The 23,526-nt window shown below is 34.6% G+C and overlaps 1 protein-coding gene across 4 annotated transcripts in view; it reads right to left on the bottom strand.

Annotated features, from left to right (window-relative positions):
• pps (protein partner of snf) overlaps positions 1-23,526 on the bottom strand; it is a 283,257-nt gene that overhangs the window by 54,945 nt on the left and 204,786 nt on the right. For 2 of the 4 annotated variants that reach the window (XM_067127353.1, XM_067127352.1), the window contains 3 exons: positions 4,058-4,157; positions 3,085-3,235; positions 2,372-2,780 (listed from right to left, as the gene is read on the bottom strand). In XM_067127353.1, coding sequence (XP_066983454.1) covers positions 2,372-2,780; positions 3,085-3,235; positions 4,058-4,157 — 660 coding nt within the window. Of the gene's footprint in view, positions 1-2,254; positions 2,781-3,084; positions 3,236-4,057; positions 4,158-23,526 lie in introns of all 4 variants that reach the window. The other 2 variants (XM_067127351.1, XM_067127350.1) reach the window with 1 other exon arrangement.

Consider the following 23,526-nt stretch of genomic DNA (forward strand, 5'->3'; position numbering starts at 1 on the left):
GTCAAATTGTATGACCATTATTAAACTAGATAGGTCTTAGAGACAATAACTCTTACAAGAATGGCTATAATTGATCTGATCTAAACAGATGCAGTGTTGGCTGATTTTTCATCTTCATTTTCCTTAACACTTAAGGGACAGGCTTATTATTTATCATGCAACCCAAAGACCAGGCAAACTTTAAAGTTGGGCGCTGTTGGCCCAGCGTTTTAGTCTCTGACCGGCCAATGAAGAACTAGAGGAATTTATTTCTGGTGATAGAAATTCATTTCTTATCATAATGTGGTTCGGATTCCACAATAAGCTGTAGGTCCCGTTGCTATGTAACCAGTTGGTTCTTAGCCACGTAAAATAAGTCTAATCCTTCGGGATCAGCCCTAGGAGAGCTGTTAATCAGCTCAGTGGTCTGGTTAAACTAAGATATACTTTTTAAGGCTGGCCTATTTAAGAAAAAAACACATCAATAGAAAGCAGAAGATATGCAAATGCTCATGGTGTAAGAATTTTTTTTTTTTTTTAATTTTCCCTACCTTCCATGGGAAGTTAAATGTGACTATTTACAACCCTGTGTGGGGCCTCTCTTACAAAACACTTGTAAATTTTACCCAGTTATACACAATTTATCTAATAATTTATCTGATTTTATTTTGTAAAATTATAATTACAGCTCACACAGTATCATAACAGATAAGAACTAAAATCAGTAACAAATTCTGAGTATAATTATTGTAAAATATTTACATAAATTTACTGAGATCAGGAGATGCAGTGACTTCTTTGGAGGTATACATGTTTTTTATAATATTTCTTTGCAAAATTACTATTATAACTGACATCATATCATAAAAGATAAGAACTAAAGCCATCAGCAATCCCTGGGTAGATTTATGAGCAAATAAATAAGAAATCATGGGAGAGAGAGGAGCAAGACATCCCCCAATCAAGTCAAGAACAATACTGATCTCCCTGAAATGCCCACTGATTGACCTGAGCTGGATTCTAAAGTTGTCACCATTCATTTATGGGCCATTGAAGTGATGGAAACTCTTTTCCGCTCAATACAGCCAAATTGTATGGTGCATATTAATACTCCTCTGAGGGGCTCTATCCATCAACCAAACCCTGTTTTACATCCTCTCATGAGGGGATCCATCCACTAAGGGTTTATGACAATATGAGCAGGGGTCCAACACAATAGCATTTATATCATCTTCACAGATTTTGTACCAAAAATCTAACTTATTGAAAAGATTATTTTCGGGCAAAATTTTAAAGTTTCTCAAGTACCTCCATACACTTCAAGTGTAAAGTTCGCAATACCTTAATTTTAATACCTTAACAGCTGACCACACTGTAGTTGAATTCTGCTACAAGAAGAGATACTGTCAGATGAAAAAAAAAATTTCATTATGTAATATGCAGCAAGTCCTATTCTTGATGGATATTTGGAGACATTATCATAGACTGCATAGCATGTCCTCTTTCACTGTAATATACTGTTGTGGTTTAGAATGTTCTGGGGTACAGTATAAACATAAATTATTTATTTAGTTATTCCTCTAAATATGCAAGAGGAGGGGTATCAGCATTAAAAAATTTATAATAACTAATACTTCTGCTTTCAAACAACATTTAAATATTCATTTTCAGATTATTAAAAGCTGTAAAAGTTATTGTGACTGCATAAGAGAGGAAAGTTGAAAAGATGAACTTTTTTAAAAGGGCTTTCATCCAGAACTCTGCACTTTGCCTCAGTCTGGATTCATGTACAATATAGTTTTCCCTTCAATTACTGATTTATGAAATTTAGGCTGTCTAGCCAAGCACTGGGGTACTTTCAACCATTCAGTTTGAGTAGCTGGACAGCAAGATAAAGAGATCCAAAATATATAGGAAACGAAGTACAAGGATTACACTAAAAGGTAAGTTAGAGGAGATGGACAGGAAGAATAAGGAAAAAGTGTGACTAAAGGCAAAGTCAAAGGATTAAAGTGGGTGCAGTTGGGGCTGAAATGGCACTGCCTGCTGTGCACGAGGTACAACGATGGTACTACCACATGGGGGCTCTTTAAATATTATGTAATTTATGTTTAGTGTTTAGTGACTAATAAATGCAAAATTGCTGTACTCTCCATTTTACCTGTCTCCTTTCTACTGTAATACTTACACTTAACATGTAATTTTGTAACCTATATTGCAAATGGTTTAGGTTTTAAAAAATGCTAACAATTAGCAGGCTTAAACAATGTCTCACCTTTTTCATGTCTTTAATTGGAGAAGTAACCTTACTAGATGCATCAAGTGCTTTAGCTGGAAGAGATTCTATGCTCTTGAAAGTGACACTGTCAGAAACTTTAAGCGATTCAATTACCTTAGAAGAGTCATTCACTTTCTGCTGGCCATTTTCCACACTTTTCTTAACTGGACTACCATCTGCACCACTCTTTAACAGATTATCTGCATTTCTCTTAGCAGGGGCTAAATCTAACTCATCATCCTCATCTATGGCTGGAAGAATCCTGGGATCACTTTCAATTTCTTCTGTTTCTGTATCTTTCACCACTGAACCTTTAGTTGACACTACCACCGGTTTGGGGGTATTACTTGTCAAGGCTGTTTTGCTTACAGTAGCAGATGTGTTGATAAAACCTTTACTAAGAGCTTCAGCAGCCTTGACTATAATGCGGCCATCTGCTGACTTGACAACTGTGAGCTTTTGGGGAGTGGCCTTGACAGGAGTCAGAGAGGATGGTGTAGACACATGAATAACTTTGTTTTGCCTGCAATAAACATGAAAGGTAGAGTACAAAATCTAGAGAAGCAATAATAAACATATACCATAAATATTATGAAGCAGAAAACAATTTTTCTTTGTAATTAGTAAAATTACAAGATGATAGAAAAAGCAAATTCTATATTGATACACAAACTACTCAATTAACTTTCTCTAGTTCTAAAAAAATTAGATGTAGAGAGAGAGAGAGAGAGAGAGAGAGAGAGAGAGAGAGAGAGAGAGAGAGAGAGAGAGAGAGAGAGAGAGAGAGAGAGAGAGAGAGAGAGACTGTTTATTGTTAAATAACTTACCCTGATACATCAGAGCCAGAAACACTACCATCTGGTTTGATAGATTTTACTAGAGTTCCAGATGTTTTCATCATTCCTGGATGAAGGATGGCATAGTTTGGGTGGTCTTTCAACCATACTTTTACTTCTCTTAAAGATGGTGCTTCTGATCCTGTTGAAACAAATTAGTTGTGCTTAAATGTTTCAAATGAATGCTACATGAACTTCAGGCACAAGTATTTCAAACCACATAACTTGCACCTGATTTTAAAAGAAATTAATCAACTCTGAAAAATTTTAACTGTCCTGCTTAACTGACTGGGGCATCTGTGCTGCTATTTTTGATGACTGGGTCATCTTGGGCATCATATTTAGTTGCCCTATGTCCAGTGGTGAAAAAAAAAAGATCAATATTCTAAAAACCTAGGCTATGACATAACCTGTATACCATGCCCTTCCAATCCAATGACTTCTGGTTGAATGCCCTTACTTCAAGTGTAATCTCAACTCAAGCAAACAAGCATGTTCTCTCTCTCTCCCTCTCTCTCTCTCTCTCTCTCTCTCTCTCTCTCTCTCTCTCTCTCTCTCTCACACACACACACACACAAGCAATGCTGACATCACCAGAACACATGATGTATATATGCAATGTACAGGGGAAAATGAAACACCAGGCATAATTCCTGACTGGCTTAGTTTTAGAAGTAGCAGAGCAGCCTGTAGAGGGCACAAGGAAATCATGGAAAAAGAGGAATGGATAAAGACCTAGATCAGATGGAAACTTGGGGAAGAGAGGATAGTGAACATGTGTTACATGTCTAATTCTATAAAAGTAATAGGTAAAATTAATGATGATGGCAATGACTATGATCAAAGGTGCTGACATAAAAAGTTTGGAATGCACTTAATACTGATAATGATGTCAATCTGTCACATAACTCGTTATTATTTTTACAAGATATAAAAATAATAGCACAATACGTGAGATGGTTACCTGAAAGGATTTTTCCTGTAGTCTTTTCATATACCAGCACTCTTGGCTCACTCTTCAGTGTTCCTGGAGTGACTCCTGGTATCTGATGCTCCTCCAAATCCTGACAAATAAGAAATAATAAAAACGTTAAGGGAAGGAATGTGGAAAAACTTTCTATTTTTTAGTACTTGCTACAAAAGTAATCAACAGTGAACAAGAACCTTACTAGAAAACCACTGACTTTACACTGTAAAATAACTCCGGCCAGTTCTAACTAAACTTCATACTAACATAATTATATAAACACTAATGTATGATAGGTATTGGCTCACGACATCTTCCCCTAGTTAAACAAGTTTCTTGTATTCTACAATGGTATTTGAGCTTCATTTTTAGATCAAATAAATATCAGTACTTAGGAGGAACAAAATAATCAAATTTAGAGTAACAGTGCAACTAAATCCATAGTGTTAAATATAATTGTTCTTTAAGCACCCAATAATCATAAATGGCCTTAATTCTGAGCTATTTTACTTATATTATTGATAAACCTTTGCAATTTTCACAGAGATTTTTTCACAAATTATGTGCCTTGAATTTATTTACTTAAAATGTTGTCATGTGAATATATGTAGTTTCATTTGGAAACAAATCTTATGAAGAAGATAAGAGACAGGAAACAGTAATCCAGAAATTGTATATCTACTGGTAAAATAAGAGTACAGTAATATATAATTCTAGGTGACACTAAGTAAGAGCTATAAACAAGAGCAAGAGAGACATGGAGAAAATGTTGAAAACTTTTGCCGATTGAATGTCACCTTTACACATTTCTTCACTCTTAAAACCCTTTGGAAAAACCAAAAAAATGTCTCTGACTCAATCTGTTACTTTAAAGGAATAATTTTGACTTCCTGCCACTTGCATCAGCACTGATTCTTGGGTGAAGTTATATACCCATTGGGATCACCCTAGGGTCACAGGATTTTCTGTCAATGACTTTTGGTAGTCAGTCCTCTATCTTTAACTAATCAGATTCAATGCTGCTTGACTTCAATGATCATGACACTACTGAACTTGTGACATTCGCTGATGGTTGTCAACCATCCAAGTAACGACAAAACCCAATTGCCTTACTTACTTGATTAGAAAATCAGTGTAGTGAATATGCTACTACATATATTTCATCCAACTTCCTTGAGATCATAAATTACAGGACTGAGACTCTGTATATCACATAAGTTCATTTCCTATTTCTACAACATATCTAGAATATTACCTAGGCTAGTTTTTTATTCTACCATTAGGATGCCTTTATAGATATGAGAAAAAAATTTTATTCAACCAAAACTGGGTAAATCAGGTACAATATTAAGGTCATATTCTTGCAATTTTCCAAAACTGTGCAAGTAACAATGTTGATAAATTCATCCAATTACTCGTAACAGACTCATTTTCATAAACAGCAAACATCCTCTAATATCAACTGTATTTTTAATATGTGGTACACCACAATGCTATATGATGTATCTGGACACTGCTTTTCCATTGTTTAGTAACTGAAGTTTTTAATCACTGATGCAACCCATATGAGAATACTGAAATTTAACTCAAGCGGTCTAAAAGAAATTATAATAACCATAACGAAAACAACAATAATCCATATATGGGTAGGTGAAAAGCAAACATTTATCTATAATGCTTTCCATTATCTGCTCTCTTCTGTATTGCCCAGTTGCATAATTGTGACAAGGAATAAACTAATTATTCATCGTCACAAAGAAAAATAAACTAATTATTTTTCTTTGATACACAATTATATAACATCTGGGTGAATAATAATAATGCCACTAACATGATCCACTGATATAAGCAAACAAAATCCAATGGGAGAATAAGGAACACAGTAAAGTATCAATCCCTGAGCTAACCAACTTTCTTTGGAAGCCATGTATTTCAAGTAATTCTACCAGATTTTACATAGTTCTTGGATTAAAGCAAATTTCATTTATTCTGACATTAAAATATGTTAAAACTATGAACATATTGTGTACCACGTACACGGCGGTTATTATTACATAACTCGCATTATTCTTACAACTTTACTAATCATATGAAGCCTTATTTCCATGAAGGTCATCCCATTTACACTATCATGCTCTAAAAAAAAAAAAAAACTTCGACGCATATACTTAGACCCACATCTGGCACAATCCCCTATCCCTCATTCCACTGTGTGACTTCATAACAATCATAGCTTTTAATGTTGCTCTTTCAATTCACCAGTGTTGGGGTTTTTACCTCTGCCAATTTTGTCTTGAGCTTCTCTTAATCCTTTTTCTTATTTGTTCCTAGCAGTAATGTAATCTTATTGCAGTGTGATTTTGTCGCAGTATTGAGATTCAAACTTTTTTATCTCCTACTAGGTTTTTTTTTTTTTCTGGTGAGTACAAGCAGTCCCCGGTTAATGGTGGGGGGTTCTGTTCCCGGCCAAGCGCCAATAACCAAAAACTGTCAATAACCAGAACATTACAGTACAGGCTGTCCCTGGGTTGCGACGGGTCCGGCTTACGACGTTCTGAGGTTACAACGCTTTTCAAATATGTTCAACAGAAATTATTTCCCAGTTTACGACACGTTCTGGGGTTACGACGCTTACGATGCCAATCCGACAAAGAATTATGGCTACAAAACGGCAGAATGGAGGCTTTTTTTATGAAAAACTCAACAAAAATGCAGTTTACATTGTTTTCAGTACATCCAAAACATTAACAGTAAGGTTTTCTCAGGATTTTTGACGATTTTCGACGATCTTGCGGCTTACGATGATTTTCGGCTTACGACATGGCATAGGAAGAGAAACCCTGTTGTAAACCAGTAATTGCCTGTAATTATGGTAATAACTAGCGTTTACTACGCCACAAGCACATAAATCGCTTACCAACACCAAAAATCACTAACAGATGCCGATAAACTGCCTACCGACACCGATAAACTGCCTACCGACGCTGATAAACCACTTACCAGCACCAAAAATCACTTACCAGCGTTGAAAAACTGGTTAACGTTGTTGTTAGCCAAGCGCCGTAAAACCGAAAAGCAATTAACCGATGCCACCGACAAGTGGAGACTGCCTGTATATTGTCTATTTTCTGTGTCTGGAAAAATGTTTCAGTAATATATACCTAGTTTGGAATGAGATTTTTTTCCTTTAACAGTAATTTTAAGAATAACCATTCACTGCAGACTCAAACTGTAAATGGCCCAGGATCCGCTCAAATTATAGTGGGGAAACTCTAGATTGCACCAGGAACGTTCCTTATTGTGGCCTTATTCTGGTTTAGGAAGAGACAACCAGCCATAAAGTATCTCCCAATGAAGTTCCAGCTACACAAAAAGCTGAAGTTTGTTGTCCACCACTGGCATCAATTGCAATTTCAAATATATATGAAAAGTTTAGAATCTTATTGGATGCTTTTTATTAACAGCGGGCCCGCATTACGTGAAATTCTGAAGATGGAAACGAAGATCATACCTCTATATTTCTTGTAATTGAGGGAGTCTCAACTGAGAAATATATCAAGCATGAATATCACATTCTGAGAACAACTAGGCAAACGAATGCATACCTAGTCAAAATTATTATGAAGTTTAAAATGACCACCATATCACTTTAACCTCTCACTTCATAAAACCTTCAGGTGAGCCCTACGAGTCAAGAATTGTCACCACTGGTCTTACTAAGTTATTGTACTTTATAACAATTCTGAAATAGTATACACTGCCATACAATTTCTTCTTCAATGTGTTATGGTCATGTCTGGTATATTCACTAGCTGACAATAACTCCACAAATAGTACAATATATACAGAGAAGCTCCATTCATTTACATCTGTAAAAAGTTTATGCCAGTTATAAGTAACTGCCTTCAAAGTTCAATTTGTACTTGTTCACATCCCTGAATACAATAATGCAAACTGATAAAAATGTCGAACACTCTGCTACTCCTACTGCTACAGTTCCAATGAGTATTATCAATCATGTATTGAAACCTTACTATTTTAAATGTCTGTTAAGAACCTTAAGAGTTGCTGTTTATTGTAGTACAATGAATTGTCAAATAAAAGATTGATAAAAGAACAGACTAAAGATCCAAAAGTAACAGCCCAAATCTTTCATGGAAGATTATAATTTTTAAGAAGTTTAACCAGACAAATAAGCTATTTCATTTATATCTCATACGGCTGGCCTTCTGTGGAAGAATGTCCCGGGGAACACACTTTTTAGCAATCTTCTTGCTATCATTTAACATTGAGCCCTTTAACATTAGAATATAAGTATGTCAATGTGCTTCCTGCATAGGATCTGGCATAATCTAATAAAAAAAAAAACAGAGGCAGCTGTGTAATATAATTTAAGGCTTCAAAAAAGTTTACAATTTTTTTGGAACATAACCTGATCACAATGACAGTACAACCAATTTACATTTATTATTATTATTATATTATTATTATTATATATTCAAAAGATGAACCCTATTCATATGGAACAAGTCCACAGGGGTCACTGACTTGATATTCAAGCTTCCAAAGAATATAATATTCAAGCGAAAGAAGTAAACAAAGATAACAGTTATCAGAAAAACAGATAAATTAACAAATTAATAAATAAATAAAAATGTAAGCAAGCTGTTCTCTAGTCCAACAGTGTGAGGAATGAAGGACCTCTGGAAATGAGAAGTTTGACAGCGAGGCACTTTACTGCATACTGGTCTGTTAATCAGCAAAACTGGTTGCTCTCACCAGATAACGAGGATCAGGAAACAATTGTGAATATGAAAACTCTTTGTTAAAATACTACTTATGAAAAATTAACAAACAGGAGACCATCCTTTAATGTTCCAAGTTGTAACTACTAATATTAGGAAACAGAAACCTACCATCACGAACCACTCTAAGAGAGATAAATCTCTGGCAGAAGCAGACATCCATACCATAGAACATTATTCTAGTAAAGGAAGAGCAGATGACCTAAACAGGTTGCACTGATTTTATCAGTTATAAATATATAAGGCCTCATAAACAATACCTAACTTTCATGCGGCATTTGCTGAAACTTTCATTGGAGGTTTCTCAAAAGTAAGATGCAAGTCAAAAGTTATACATAGAATAGTTAAACTTCAGACTCATTCAGCAAAGTCCCACCCACCTGAAGGGAGGATGGGGTGGAAAATCTGTACAAGATCTGCTAATCAACAATGTTTTCATTTTACTGGAGTTCAGCCTTGTGTGCTACAGACTACACCATTCACTGATCTGGTCCATGTCCTGATTGAGGCTGAGGGCAGCTTCATTTCTAGGATGTGGAGAGACTACTACACCCACAAATGTTGCATCATCGGCATACTGAACAATATTGTTGAGCACTGATGTTTACTAGAAATTCATAACTTCAAATGCTAATAAAAAGATTATATTCGAGAAAAGCTGCTTCCTTGAGTAAATATACAGGCAGTCCCCAGGTTACGGCAGCTCTGCCTTACAGCGTTTCAATCTTATGGTGCTTTTTAGCATAACTGATCTCGATTTTTCATTATACTTAAAATTTAAGGCAACTTATATTTCGTGATACACAATTAACAAACATCATTTTTGTTACTACAAAGCAAATCCTTCACTGAAAGATGGACTTTGTAAAAGCACAAAAGTTTTGTATCACATGTTAACTTACACAAATATCTCTAAGCACCGTATACTGTATACTTGTGTAACGCATGATTTCGCATATCATGTGACCCCCACATTTTCACCCTTAAAAATATTTTATGTATATTTTATGTACAGCAAACCCCGTATTCGCGGGTGATGCATACCACACCCCGCTGCGAATAGCTAAAACCAGCGAATACTTACAACCCTTTTAAAAACACTCAGAACTGCCTATTTTGAGAGTTCAAACACACATAAAACACACTAAAAATGCTTATGCAGGTATTATCCTACTTACGTTGGGGTTAGGTTCCAAAAAAAAAACCATTGTTTGTTGGAAAAAAGTAAGAAATACCAAAACGTATCTCAAACATAGCCTAGCCAACACTAGGGTATTTGGTACCAAGTACTGTATACATATATGGTAGCCTAGCCTACACTATAAAATATACTCTTTACATACATGGTATAGTAATTATTACTATCAGCTAATTCTGGAGGTTCATGCAAAGTGACTTATGATAATTCAATACAAAGAGAAATTGATAAAAACAAGAATTAGCTTAGCATACATGGTAGCGTAGCCTACATTATACTGTACTCTATATTCGCATATCGTATTATACAAAAGTCAACATAATGAATATGCACCAATTCCATAGATCTTTTAAAATGTTATGCCTTAATTCACTGTATCCAATAAAATTGTATATACTCTTATACTGCTTTTGTATTAAAAATTGCGTTCATAGCGATCAGTGTTTTGGTTTGGAAACGTTTACACGGTGTTTATTTCACCGCATTTAACTCGGTTCAGAGCGCTTTCTTGCTTCTAGTTAGTGTAAATGAATCTCCAGAGTCTAGATACTTTATTTATAAGGAGCAAGGTTATTTTCCGTTACACGGTGAGTTCTCGGCTAGCACTCTGCTTGGCCTGAGTTCGAGTCTCCGGCTGGCCAATGAAGAGTTAAAGGAACTTATTTCTGGTGATAGAAATTCATTTCTCACTATACTGTAAATGTGGTTCCGATTCCACAATAAGCTGTAGGTCCTGTTGCTAGGTAACCAATTGGTTCTTAGCCACATAAAATAAGTCTAATCCTTCCAGCCAGCCCTAGGAGAGCTGTTAATCAGCTCAGTGGTCTGGTTTAACTAAGGTATACTTAACTTTTAACTTAAAAGTGTTTTTAAGTAGAAATATAACTAAAATACGTTTAGTTGTGAAGTTAATTTATCTATTAATTTTGTTAATAGATGACGACTGAAGATGGCCGTTTGGGGGGGTTTGTTTTATGTAAAAAAAATTCAAGATTCCGTTCGCTATTTTCACTTGATTTCATCATAATACGAGCTTTACGCATTTATCGTTTATCGGCGTAAAAATAACAGTAATGTGTTCTTTCATGCCCAGTAGTTTTGATTAAAATACTTTCTCTCTGATTTTAATTACAACTGAGTTTCATCCATGTTGCCGATGCACGATAATTTACAGTACAGGCAGTCCCCCGGTTATTGGCGGGGTTCCGTTTCTGAGGGTGTGATGATAACCGAAAATCGCTGCTAACCGAAAATCAGCGATTTCCGCGCTTTTTTGGTGATTTTTGGGGGTTATCGGTGCCGAAAACATCGATTGGGGCGCCTCTGTTAGGTATGTATTGGCGCCAATACCCAATTATCGGCGCCGATAAGTGAAAATCTGCGATTTTCGGCATAAAAAATTGCCAATTTTCGTCGCTAGACAAGCGCCATAAAACCAGATCGCTGTTAACCGAGCCCGCCATTAACCGGGGACTGCCTGTTTAGTCATTAGCAGTATGTTTCCTTGACAATCTTTTATCCATACTGAATAACGGTATAATGTAAAAATATATCAGTCCTATTCTATTTAACTTCATTTGTACTATAACTACGTTTGTTGTTATCCAATTCTGTTATAAGCAAAACAACAGTTTCTTGGTCAGTTGTTTATGGCTGTACGGATTTACGCAAGAGTATAATGTTACTAACAATACTTTTATCATTCTCTTTTACCTTTTTTAATTAAAGATGGGATAAATACATAGAGGAAAAGGTGGTCTATTGTAATTTGGTCTCTCTCGCTGCCTGATTATACACTGCTGCCTGTGCCCGCAGGATATTTAAAAATATTTTATAAATATTATCGTATCGGTAGTAACCCCTTCGCCACTGGCCTGTTGCACTGCCGATAACGCTTGCATACCGCATGAGACCGCGAGTATATCAGTCATCATTTGCTCCCACTAAACTTTCTGTTATTCATATTTTTCATTTATATTCTTATGTGAAAACATTGTGTACATACCAATGAATATTTTTCACCACATTGGCTATATATATATATATATATATATATATATATATATATATATATATATATATATATATATATATATATATATATATATATATATATATATATATATATATATATATATATACTGTATATATATATATTGAAAAAGAGGAATATTTAGTGGAAAAAGTAATTGCAGAAATAGAAATAGTAGTAAAGTAGTAGAAATAAAGTAGCAGAAAAAGTAGTAAAGTATTAGTAAAATAGTACTAGTAGTAACAGCAGTATTTACTAGTTTTCTTACGGAAACAGTTAGTATACATCAATGAATGTTTATGGCATTGGTAATAATAATAATAATCATAATCATAATAATAATAATAATAATAATAATAATAAAAAAATTCAACAGTAATACCACTACTACCACAACTTGTAGTAGAAAAAATGATGATAATAAAAATTACATGTTAGTGTAAAAAAAAATGAAAGAAGTTTTCAAAAAACATAGTACACTTTCCTGTTGACCGAAAATACTCCTCTGCCTGAGCATTCACCCATTCACACAGTCTGTCAATATCATCATCACAAAAAAAGAAACAAAATGCATCTCGTAGGCAGGTGAAGTCAGGTGTGCAAACAGAGATCACATTGTCACCCTCCGTGAAATCGGGGGGTGGGTCTGGGCGCTTGTCACAAAATGGATCTGTTATGAACTGCCAACCTTCATTGATAATGGGTTCAATGTCTTCTAAAATCTCGGTGTCGCTGTCATCCTCTAAGCAACTATAACAACTATCACTATAATCATCTGACAGATCTGGCAGGTATTCCTACCCAGGATCTGAAATACTATCATCCGACATCATGATACTGAAAAATAAAAAAACCTGTAAAATAACTGCAATCAAAAGGAGAAAAAGTTTAGCCTTCAAATCCAAATGGTTTACTCACAAGATCGTGACAATGTTTCATACATAACAGCTTGAGGCGCACTGACATGTGCTGCTGGACGATACCCCTTATAATATCCCATATGAATATGACGTCATGACGACCATCGGACACTCATTGGCTAGAATGAATAGTGGGTGGAGCTTCTGCACCTCTCTCGTACACAATACTACGCCTGAAACCCATCCAAGCTGAAGAAAACAGCTCTGCTTTTCGAGGAGGGATGAAAGACGTATAGGCGTACGTCGCGGTCTTTTATTACTGTACCGTAAAAGACGTACATGTGTACGTCCCGGTGGCGAAGGGGTTAATTGCTTACCCCATCGACTTATCATACGGCGAATTATCGTAACTCGAGCACTACCTGGGTACCTGAGTATTTTAATAGTTTTATCACAAAAAGTGCATTTGGTTATGAAAATGACATGAATATACAGTAATTAGTGAATGTTTCTCAATGAAAAATACCGCAAATGGGCGAATTTTCAGCAAATAATGCATGTATGTGTTCCACAGAGAAATCCGCGAATAGGCGAGTCTGCAAATCGTGACACCGCAAATACAGGGACTTTACTGTACAGTATTCACAATGGAGAAAAGGCCAGCAAGGAAATATACTGCTAAATATAAGCTGCATATTGTACCTAAACCTGAGAAAACAATGCTCAGGCTGCTAATGACTATAAATTATCGTGCATCAGCAAGATGGATGAAACTCCCCCAAACTTCGATATGCTATCAAACTCAACCATAAATTAAATTGGAGAGGAGGATTTTAATCAAAACTACTTGGCATGAAAAAACACATTTTACTGTTGTTTTAATGTGTATGGCAGATGGGACAAAACTTTCCCCCTGATTATCTTTAAACGGAAATTGAATTGATGCCTAAACAAAAATTCCCAAAGGTACCACTGTCCACGTTCATGAAAACATAAACAATGAGAATGGTGCATGACTACTATGTATGTATTTTATGATACAATAGTAATATGAGATATACAGATACAGTGAAGTAATGCATAACTTTTTATAAGATTCATGGAAAAGACGTATATTCGTTACGTTTGTATTTTATAATACGATACTAATATGTGAATATCACATATGGTAATTTTATATCTCGTGTATGATGCGACCCCCTTTTAATTACCTTCAAAATTAGGCCTTCAAAAGTTGCATGATACGTGAGTATATATGGAAGCTACTTTTCTTTTGTTTCTCATCATATGTGAAGCACGTATGATTGTTACTGTTGGGGCAAACTTCCGTTAATACTAACAATTTATATAAAATTTTATTAACATCTATGAATAAAAGTATTTTCCTCCTAGAGACTTATATAGTGGTGATTTTACATTAATGAAGATGTATATCTATTTTACAACTTTTATGTTCCAGCAATTTTTGGTACAGGTTTTTGACAGGATTTCAGGACATCTTATTTATTGGAAATCCTTCACTGATATATACTTATTGATAAACCTTTTGCTGATAAAAACTTATTGATAAATCTTTTATTATCACATACTTATTGATAAATCTTTTAAATTTTTGTAAAAGGTTTTGAAAAGATTTGGAATAGAATGTTATTTACTGACCCAGATTTATGGATACTTTATAAATCATTTACAGATCAATTTTTGGTAAAGGCTTTTGACATGTTAGAGGACATTTGTCACTTACTGCATTCACTTTCTTTTATCTATATTCATATGTATTGTTTTTTGATTTCCTAACCATCCACCCAAATTTACCCAACCTGGCCTTGCTCAAGTCTGTTAAGATAAGTGTGGGATTAAAATATGAAAATGTCTCCTCTGTTCCCAGCAAGAACCTAGTATATTCTCTACTTTTTTGGAGCTAATTCTGAACAAGGACATGTTTCCACTGCTTCACTATGTCTTATTAGATCTGACTTTGGTGGTTATGCATTTTACCCAGTTTTTTTATTTGCCAGATCATTTCCTAAAATTTTTCTCAAGAATCTTAAAACCTGAAATAGCTCAGGATGAGCTCCTTACTTTTGAATATGCTTTATTATGCAATCTTCTAGCTACCCACCTATTATCATTTCAGGTGTTGCCATGACAATTCATGTAATCATCCCAGTATTCTTTCTAAATCCTATCCCAAACCCTCTTTCAATTTTTTTATTACTACTATGACTTTCTACTACACAAAATGTGTTCATGATATCAGCAAGTCTAGCTTCCTATCATCTCATCAATTTTTAGTATATAAAATTAAATCTAACTTGGATTCCTATCTTGAGTGGACACCAACTTTAGGCAGTTCATTATCAACACATCACATTTTCCAATAAATCTTTCAACTCTTCAGGTTTCTCTTTTACACAAATAGTATATAAATGTCACTTATAAAATGCTGTCTATATCATGCAACCCTTTTATTTCATTCTATGACTAAATTTCATCACCAGAATGCATAAATAACACTAATATTCATTCTTGGGTCCAGTAATAAAGAAACTTACTGTAGATGGACCACACCAGGTTATGATGGAACCACTGCACAGATTATTTTACCCGAAACTTGAGGGGCACAGCACTGCCATAAGGCCCCATTTTAAAGTAGGCATTGCAACCTTATGATACAAGGGATCTGCTTCAAATTTTTACCACTTATTAAGCAACTAATACTGAAAATATAAGCGTAAGGAAATAAAAAAATTTGGCCTCTAAGTTTATAAATTTTACAGTTGAAAAAATAAAACTGGTGTCATTTTCAAAATACTGTATACATGAAAAAGTTGCAATCAAAACCAGTTTTTCTTATATGAGACTGAAGCTACATAGTTATATTACATTCTGGGTAAGTTTCACTGAACTCTGTTCTGTCTTCTTTGAGGCATGTTTGCTTATTTTTTTTAAATACAAGGTTTGAGAAAACAGCAAAAAAATATATATATATTTTTTTGCTTATTTTGTTATAACTTTGAAACCTTGATAGGCAGAAAAATGATTTTTGCCATTACAGTGTTTCTTCATTTGAAAAACATCCCCGAAAAAAAAAAAAAAAAAAAAAAATAAATGAAATATGTGCTCCTTGCTTGGTTTCCTCTTGGCTGATTGACAATCATGACATATCTTAATGGAGACTTGCCTTTTTTTTCCAATTTCTTGCCTTTTCATTTCTCAGAGTGCATATAGTTCTTATATCTCTTATTATACACCTCTTCTGTGCTTCTACTATGACAAAAAAAACTGTACTCAGAAATGCACTAAAAAGCTAGGCATGACATGACTCGTGAAGTACAGTGCGTCACTATATGAAGCGCCCGAAAGAAATGTTGCCATTTACTTACATATTTTTATATTCATGAACAGACACCTTGTAAAGATATCCTAAGGAAATAAAATATAATATTCACTCTGTTTTTACCATTTGTCAAAAATATAAATTGATTTGTGAATGATTTCAACTTACAACATAAATTCTGGATAAGTGAATGGTGATGAGGAAGACTGCTATTCATTTGCATGTCTGTATATCATCTGTATATAGCATGTTCATTTATAGATTGTGGTTATTTGACTTTAAGAATAAGTCAAGAAATACAAATGTGTAAAAATGTCACAAAATACAAATTATTTGTAAATTGTTTGGCATAGTACATTTGCAGTGCTTCTTTGACAGGTGCCGAGCAGAAAGAAAATTTTGAGTGATATACTATCACTGGAGAAAACAGATATTTTGCTGGGTAATGCAAGTACAGGTTGACCATCACTAATCTGGCATCACTGGGACTGGCAGAAATATTAAACGAATATCAAGTGAAATTTTAATGAAGCACTGGCAAAATAAATGGTACTGGTAATTCTGTTGACTTACACAAGAAAGTTCATCACTGCCACTTCCAAAGTGAAGAGCTGGCATGTGCAACTAGTAAGCACATTTACATGTTAGGTGAAGGGCTGTCAGGATTCCCATTTTCTTCATCTGATTTTTTTATATACAGTATGCTATACTATTCTCATTTATATTTTTTACTGTATTTTCTCATTTTTATTTCTACAACCCAAAGATAATCGGAATTGTGTATGTTGGGTACATACGAATGCACAAACTCATTCGCTGGCATCGGAGAACTTCCTATGGCTTGTTTTATTAATTATTAGGCTTATGATTTTTTTAAATCTATATTTTATGTTACTCTTTTCTTTTTTTACTGCATTTTCTCATTTTTATTTTTACAACCCATAAGATAAATGCAATCGTGTATTTTGAGTATGTACAAATCCACAAGCTCATTCACTGGCATCGGAGAACTTCCTGCAGCTTGCTTTGGTTCGTGTTATTAGGAATATGACTTTTTAAATTTATATTTTATGCTATTCTCATTTTTATTTTTACTGTATTTTTTTATTTTTAATTTTTACGACTCAAAAGATGAATGCAACTGTGTGTATACAGTAAGTACGAGTGCACGAACTCATTCTCTGGAGTCAGAGAACTCACTATGGCTAGTTTTGGTTCGTGTTGTTAGGATTGATTTTCTAAATTTATAATTTATGCTTTTTTCATTTATATTTTTACCGTACTGTATTTTCTCATTTTTTATTTTTACAAACCAAAAGATATATGACATTGTTTGTATATGATATGTGGCAATGCACAAACTCTTTCTATGGTGTCAGAGAACCCCCTATGGCTTGTTTGGTTTGTGGTAATATGCTTATGATTTTTTAAATTTACATTTTACGGTATTCTCATATATATTTTTACTGCATTTTCTAATTTTTTTTTCACAACCCAAAAGATAAACAAAATCATGTTTGTAGGGTGTGTATGAATGCACAAACTCATTCTCTGGCACTGGAGAACTTACTGCATTTTGTTTTGGTTTGTGTTATGCTTATGATCTTTTAAATTTATATTGTATGCTATTCTCATTTACATTTTTACTGTATTTTCTCATTTTTTAATTTTTCAACCCAAAAGATAAACATAATCGTGTGCATAGGGTATGTATGAACGCATAAATTCACTCGCTGGCGTCTGATAACTTTCTACAGCTTGTTTTGTTTTCTGTAGTAACACTTCTTTACAGTAAACCCCCTGTATTCGCGTTCTCATGGTTCACGGACTCACACATTCGCGGGTTTCTCTGTGGAACATATCTAGCCATCATTCGCGGAAAATTCACCCATTCGCGTTATTTTTCACTGAGAAACATTCACTAATTACTGTATTTTCATATAATTTTCATGAATAAATGCACTTTTTGTGATAAAACTATTAAAATACTCAGGTATAAGCACTTTTACAGGGTTTTTCTTGGTTTAAGCTATCAAAATGGGCAGTTCTAAGTGTTTTTAGAGGGGTGGCATTCGCGGATTTGACCTATTCGCGGAGGGGTGTGTGGGACGCATCCCCCGCAAATACAGGGGGTTCACTGTATACATATTCTATGCTATTTTCATTATTATTTTTACTGCATTTTCTAACTTTTTTTACAACCCAAAAGATAATCATGTGCATAGGGTAAGTATGTACACACGCAAGTAGTGCAACAAACAGTAACGGCAGGCTGTTGTGGTAACCCAAGAAATTTTAAATTGCACTAGTCGAAATTAGTGCCGGATTAGTGATGGTCAACCTGTATATCAATTATCTGGAACTAAACGGGATTAGAAAAACGGATTAGAAAATTATTTACAAGTTTTGTGACAATTTGTTGCTCACACAGCAATAAAAATGATGAACAAAATTGTCAATTAATCCATCTAAAAAAAATTTTTTTTTTTAGCAATAACACTTCAGAACATGTTTACTTAGGCACCAAACAGTACAAAACTGTCAACTCAGTTATGTTCATTTTTTGAAACTCGAAGATCGGCGCACCCCTTAACCCCTCACAGTCCAGGCAAAATATATATTATGCACACCCCTAGACCAGGCCAAAAAAAAAAAAAAAAAAACATCAATGGAAAGAGGAAGCTATGCATATGCATATGGTATAAGAAAATAAAATCCTAAAAAATTTTCTGTACCTCCCAGGGAAAGTCGAAAGTGAATATTTCCAACCCTGCGAGGGGCCTCTTTTCCAAAAGACATTCGTAAAAATATGCTAATTTTATCAAGTCCTAAGTGCTTTTTCTATTTTATTTTGTAAAATTATAATTACGGCTCACACAACATAATAACAGATAAAAACTAAAATCAGTAACATATTCTGAGTATATTTATTTATTGTAAAATATTTACGAAACTTCCTTGAATCGGAATGGTGGACAACATTCCACTAAGACATCTCAAGGTAAACTGATCTCTCTCTTTCTCTCCTGTACCCACTAGCTATTAGAGTTGGGGTAAAAGTTGCCGTGAGTCATTTATGGCCCACGGATGTGATCTGAACACTTTTCCTGCAAAACTTGTTCAAACTGTATGGTGTGAAATCTTGAACACACATGTATGTTACCTAGATTCCACCCCAAAGCTATAAGCAAACATATATGTATGTTACCCATCTGCAAGGGGTTAAATGATTACTCAATAACAAACTACACAGCTCTGTAGAATATTGAATGACAGAGCAAAGCTTGAGAATCGGAAACTGGAATTCATAGCTGTGGACCCAAGACTTGAGTTAAAGGCACCATTCTCTAATATAACTCATGGAACATACCCATCTGTCCTGTAACTTGGTTCTGAGTCATTTGGGGGTCTGTTGTTTGTTAGTATTTTCCTTGTAAATAATAAAGTATGCAGTTCTTAAAAAAATTTCATCAGCCTACAAAAAAATCAACTCATGAAAAGTTACTCTCCCTCTTTTATAAACACTATTATGTCAACACATTTCCTCGGTTGTGTATGTCATACGTCACCTCAAAATCTCAAATGCAGAATTAAAGTGTGCTCACAGTTGAATAAATTGTGGTACCCCTCCTATGTCCCAGTTTTATTTTTTAGCCTGCCTCAAAAGTCCTTATACCACTTTTGGTAGAAAAAAAAAAAAAAAAAAAGCTTTCTATTACATAAAAGAAAAAATCTTTTACAGCTAAATCTCTAAAGCAAAATTCAAATAACATGGTTTCATTCGCTGATGCACAATTTACAGAAATCCATAAACATGTAAATAGCAAAAAATTCAATGAAATCCATAACATGTAAATAAATACTGTATGGCATGTATTGTGATAAAGGCTCCCAACTTTACACGCCATAAAAGATATGGGCATAGTGAGGTTTAAAAAACTACTAAGGATGATCAGCTTCCTCAAAAAATAAAATAAAATCACTGGCTTTGGACATACCATCCTTTGCATGCCATAAAATGAAAGTAGCTACCCTCTTCATCTCTGCTCAGATTAAACATAAACTCAAGACCAAGACCCTAGGACATGGGCACTTGACCAGCAACGTGCTCAACAGTGAAAGAAATCAAAACATTCATCACTCATTGGTTTGAGTTGCTCTACCATTAACAATCCATGACTTAAATGCGACCAACCAATCTAACAGCAACAAAAAGCAGTTTTCCAACTATTTCACCTAAGTAAATGAAAGAACTCAATCATTTCCTTCCATTTCTTATTAATACCAACCAGACTTCAGCAACATTTAGCAAGGATCCTATAGTTTCTTATCAATAACTAGAAACATGTACCTTAAGGCAAACAAACCATTCTTTATGTAGTGTTTTTTGATAGATTACTCTCTGAATAGCTGTCTGCTCTTTTACTGCCTGTCCTACAATTTAAAAACTGATAAAAGTGAGGGACTAGTATTAAAATTCCCTTGAGACTGCAGTGTCCAAAGGAGCCATCAGAGCAAAAGCACTCTTTGTTACCAAATGCACTGATACTTTCTGGATGTAACCAATTAGAGAAAGGTATGTTTATGACACTATGTCTATAAGCTATTAAAGAGCAGAAAATCAAAATGTCATGACATGCGCATTTCCGCCAATAGTGAAAAAGCTTACAAAACACATGAGTGCTTCACAACCCTGTAACTTCTACCATATGCTACTGAACTGATGTATCCTTATCAGCCAATTAAAAGTGATAAAGTGACATAAAATGAAAAATTAAGTGCCGTCATGCTTTCAAGCCGATAACAATCAAGAATGCTTGATGTCCCTCTCTTTCACTGTTATTTTCTTTCACTGTTATTTTTATTGGTTTTTCACCACTGTTTCTGGTTATTCCTTATTTTATGCATTGAAAATTACTGTATGACAAAATACCAAGAAATAAAAAATGAGAAATAAAGGACAGTAGGAGTACTATTAGGTTTGTGCGTGTTATGAGCTATATGAATGAAGGTGTATTTCTTAGCACAGTATCAGTTCTCTCTCTCTTTTGCATTGTGCTTGATTATTTCATTATAAGTTATGTAGGTGTCGAGTTACAATAGGGTTAGGTTCTTGCATGCATGTTGGAAGTCGATTTTAATAGCATAACTCCTTTAACCTACGTCTACCATGGTTTTATCACCATGAATATATTTTTATACAGTAACTATCTTATCATTCTTTACAATAATGATTATATTCATTTGTTTTATAGGCAGTCCTCACTTACAGGCAGCATTGTTTAACAGCGTTTTGGTTTTACAACGCTTGGCTAACGATGTCGTAACCAGATTTTCAGAGATAGTAAGTGACTTTTGGCATCGGTAGGCTGTTTATTGGCATCGGTAAGCGATTTATCAGCGTCGGTAAGCAGTTAACGGTGCCGTTAAGGGGTTTACTGGCACTTACAACATTGTAAATGCCATTTATTACCATAATTATTTGTGAAGTTTCAGTTATCAAAGATTTTTGGTTATCTGTGCTCAGCCAGGAATGGAACTCCTGCCGTTAACTGAGGACTGCCAAGAATTCAGTAAATCGGCCTTTTTACATTGTTGCTTTCCCTTACCAAGAATTAAACTAGGGAGTATTGCCTTACTCATATTGTGCTGTAAACTAGACTCTTAGTGTATTGTTTTTAAGAAAATGCATTACAAAGATATTATTAATCATCTGTTTTATTGCAATCATCGATTTCCCATTTTGCCTGGTAATACTACGGAAACTTTGCATAAGTAACTTACCTTTCGTGTTTGTAACTTACTTCACGTTTACATCTAGCCTACACGTGGCGTTCCATCCTACGCAGACACACAATTTAGTTTTCTTTAACTGGATATCATACTTATATATTTAAAGCACACAGGAGAATATTTTGTTACCATTATGTTTCATTAACTAATTAATTTTCTAATTCATCTCAATGTTTTGTAACTTGCCCCACATTTACAACTATGTTTCATATGCTTTGATGGTAAGCCAGTGGTAACTGCGCCCAAACTAAAATCTGTTTAACCTTATTTCTATTGACACTGATGAATATCGCACCATAGTAATTCTATAGTATTGGAAAGTACTCTACTATTACTGTCTCTAGTTTTATCTCAACCAATTTCCATTTCATCTTAACATTACAGAACGTTTTTACAATGTTTGGAAATCACGTGGAGCACGTGTTTGATGCTTATATTTTCGCATTTACTTTTTTTTTTTTTAAGTTTATTCTAAGAATGGTAATCAACTCATATTTTTGCATGGGAAATGTAATATTTTATAATTTTTCTTTTATGAATTCATCAAAACTATCGACGAACATTCTCGCTGCCTTTCCTGTTACCCAAACATTATGCAAACTGAATCTTCTTTTGAACCTTATTAACCACCCAGTACTTGCAATGAACTCTAGTTGACAGTCATCACCTGCACGTTCCTTAGGTCTGACACAGACTTCCAGCATTTGCCTGGATGGTAATAAGGCTTAATGGTGTTCGTTCTTTAATTTGGTCTTCTATCCACACCATTGAAGCAAAACCTTAAACAGCTTCAAGTACACTTTCTCAATCCTTAAGAACTGTTGACAGTTGAATGTGGAATTTCTAGGTCATGTGCTATTGTCCTTAGTATTCTTTTTCATACTGATCTCGCCTTTTTGGCTGGTTAAGATTTTAATTTATCCAATCTAGCTAAACATTCTTAAATTGTTTAATTGTATGATCATAGTATATCATGCTGGATATACAGTACATGTTTGAGTGCGAGGTCTATTATAAATGCATCGCAGGAACTGCTACTCGTAAGCGCTGCACACTGCATGTTTTGTAAACTTTTATAACTTTTTTATAGTTTTCTTATTTTTGTAACTTTTTTCGCTGTCGTAAACATGGATTGTCGTACGTTGCACCGTGCGTAAGTCGATGCCTATCTGTACTGTAAAATCCTTTAATAAAATGTGGAAAAAGCATGAACGTCAAAAAACATAAAACAAAAAAAGCTCTGATAAAGTCAAACAAATTCTGCACAGCATTCCCACCCCCTTCCCAGCAAGGGGAAAGTCCTTCTCTGCCCACCCACCTTCCCATACAACTCCCTCTCTCCATGCTTCTCCTTTTAAACATCGTTACTGCTGCTCCTCTTCCACTGCACCAAGCCTTCCAAACCCCAACCCCCTTCCCCAACTCTTTCTCAGTGTTT

The sequence above is a fragment of the Macrobrachium rosenbergii genome, chromosome 25 (assembly GCF_040412425.1).
Source record: "Macrobrachium rosenbergii isolate ZJJX-2024 chromosome 25, ASM4041242v1, whole genome shotgun sequence".
Classification (NCBI taxonomy): Eukaryota; Metazoa; Arthropoda; class Malacostraca; order Decapoda; family Palaemonidae; genus Macrobrachium; species Macrobrachium rosenbergii.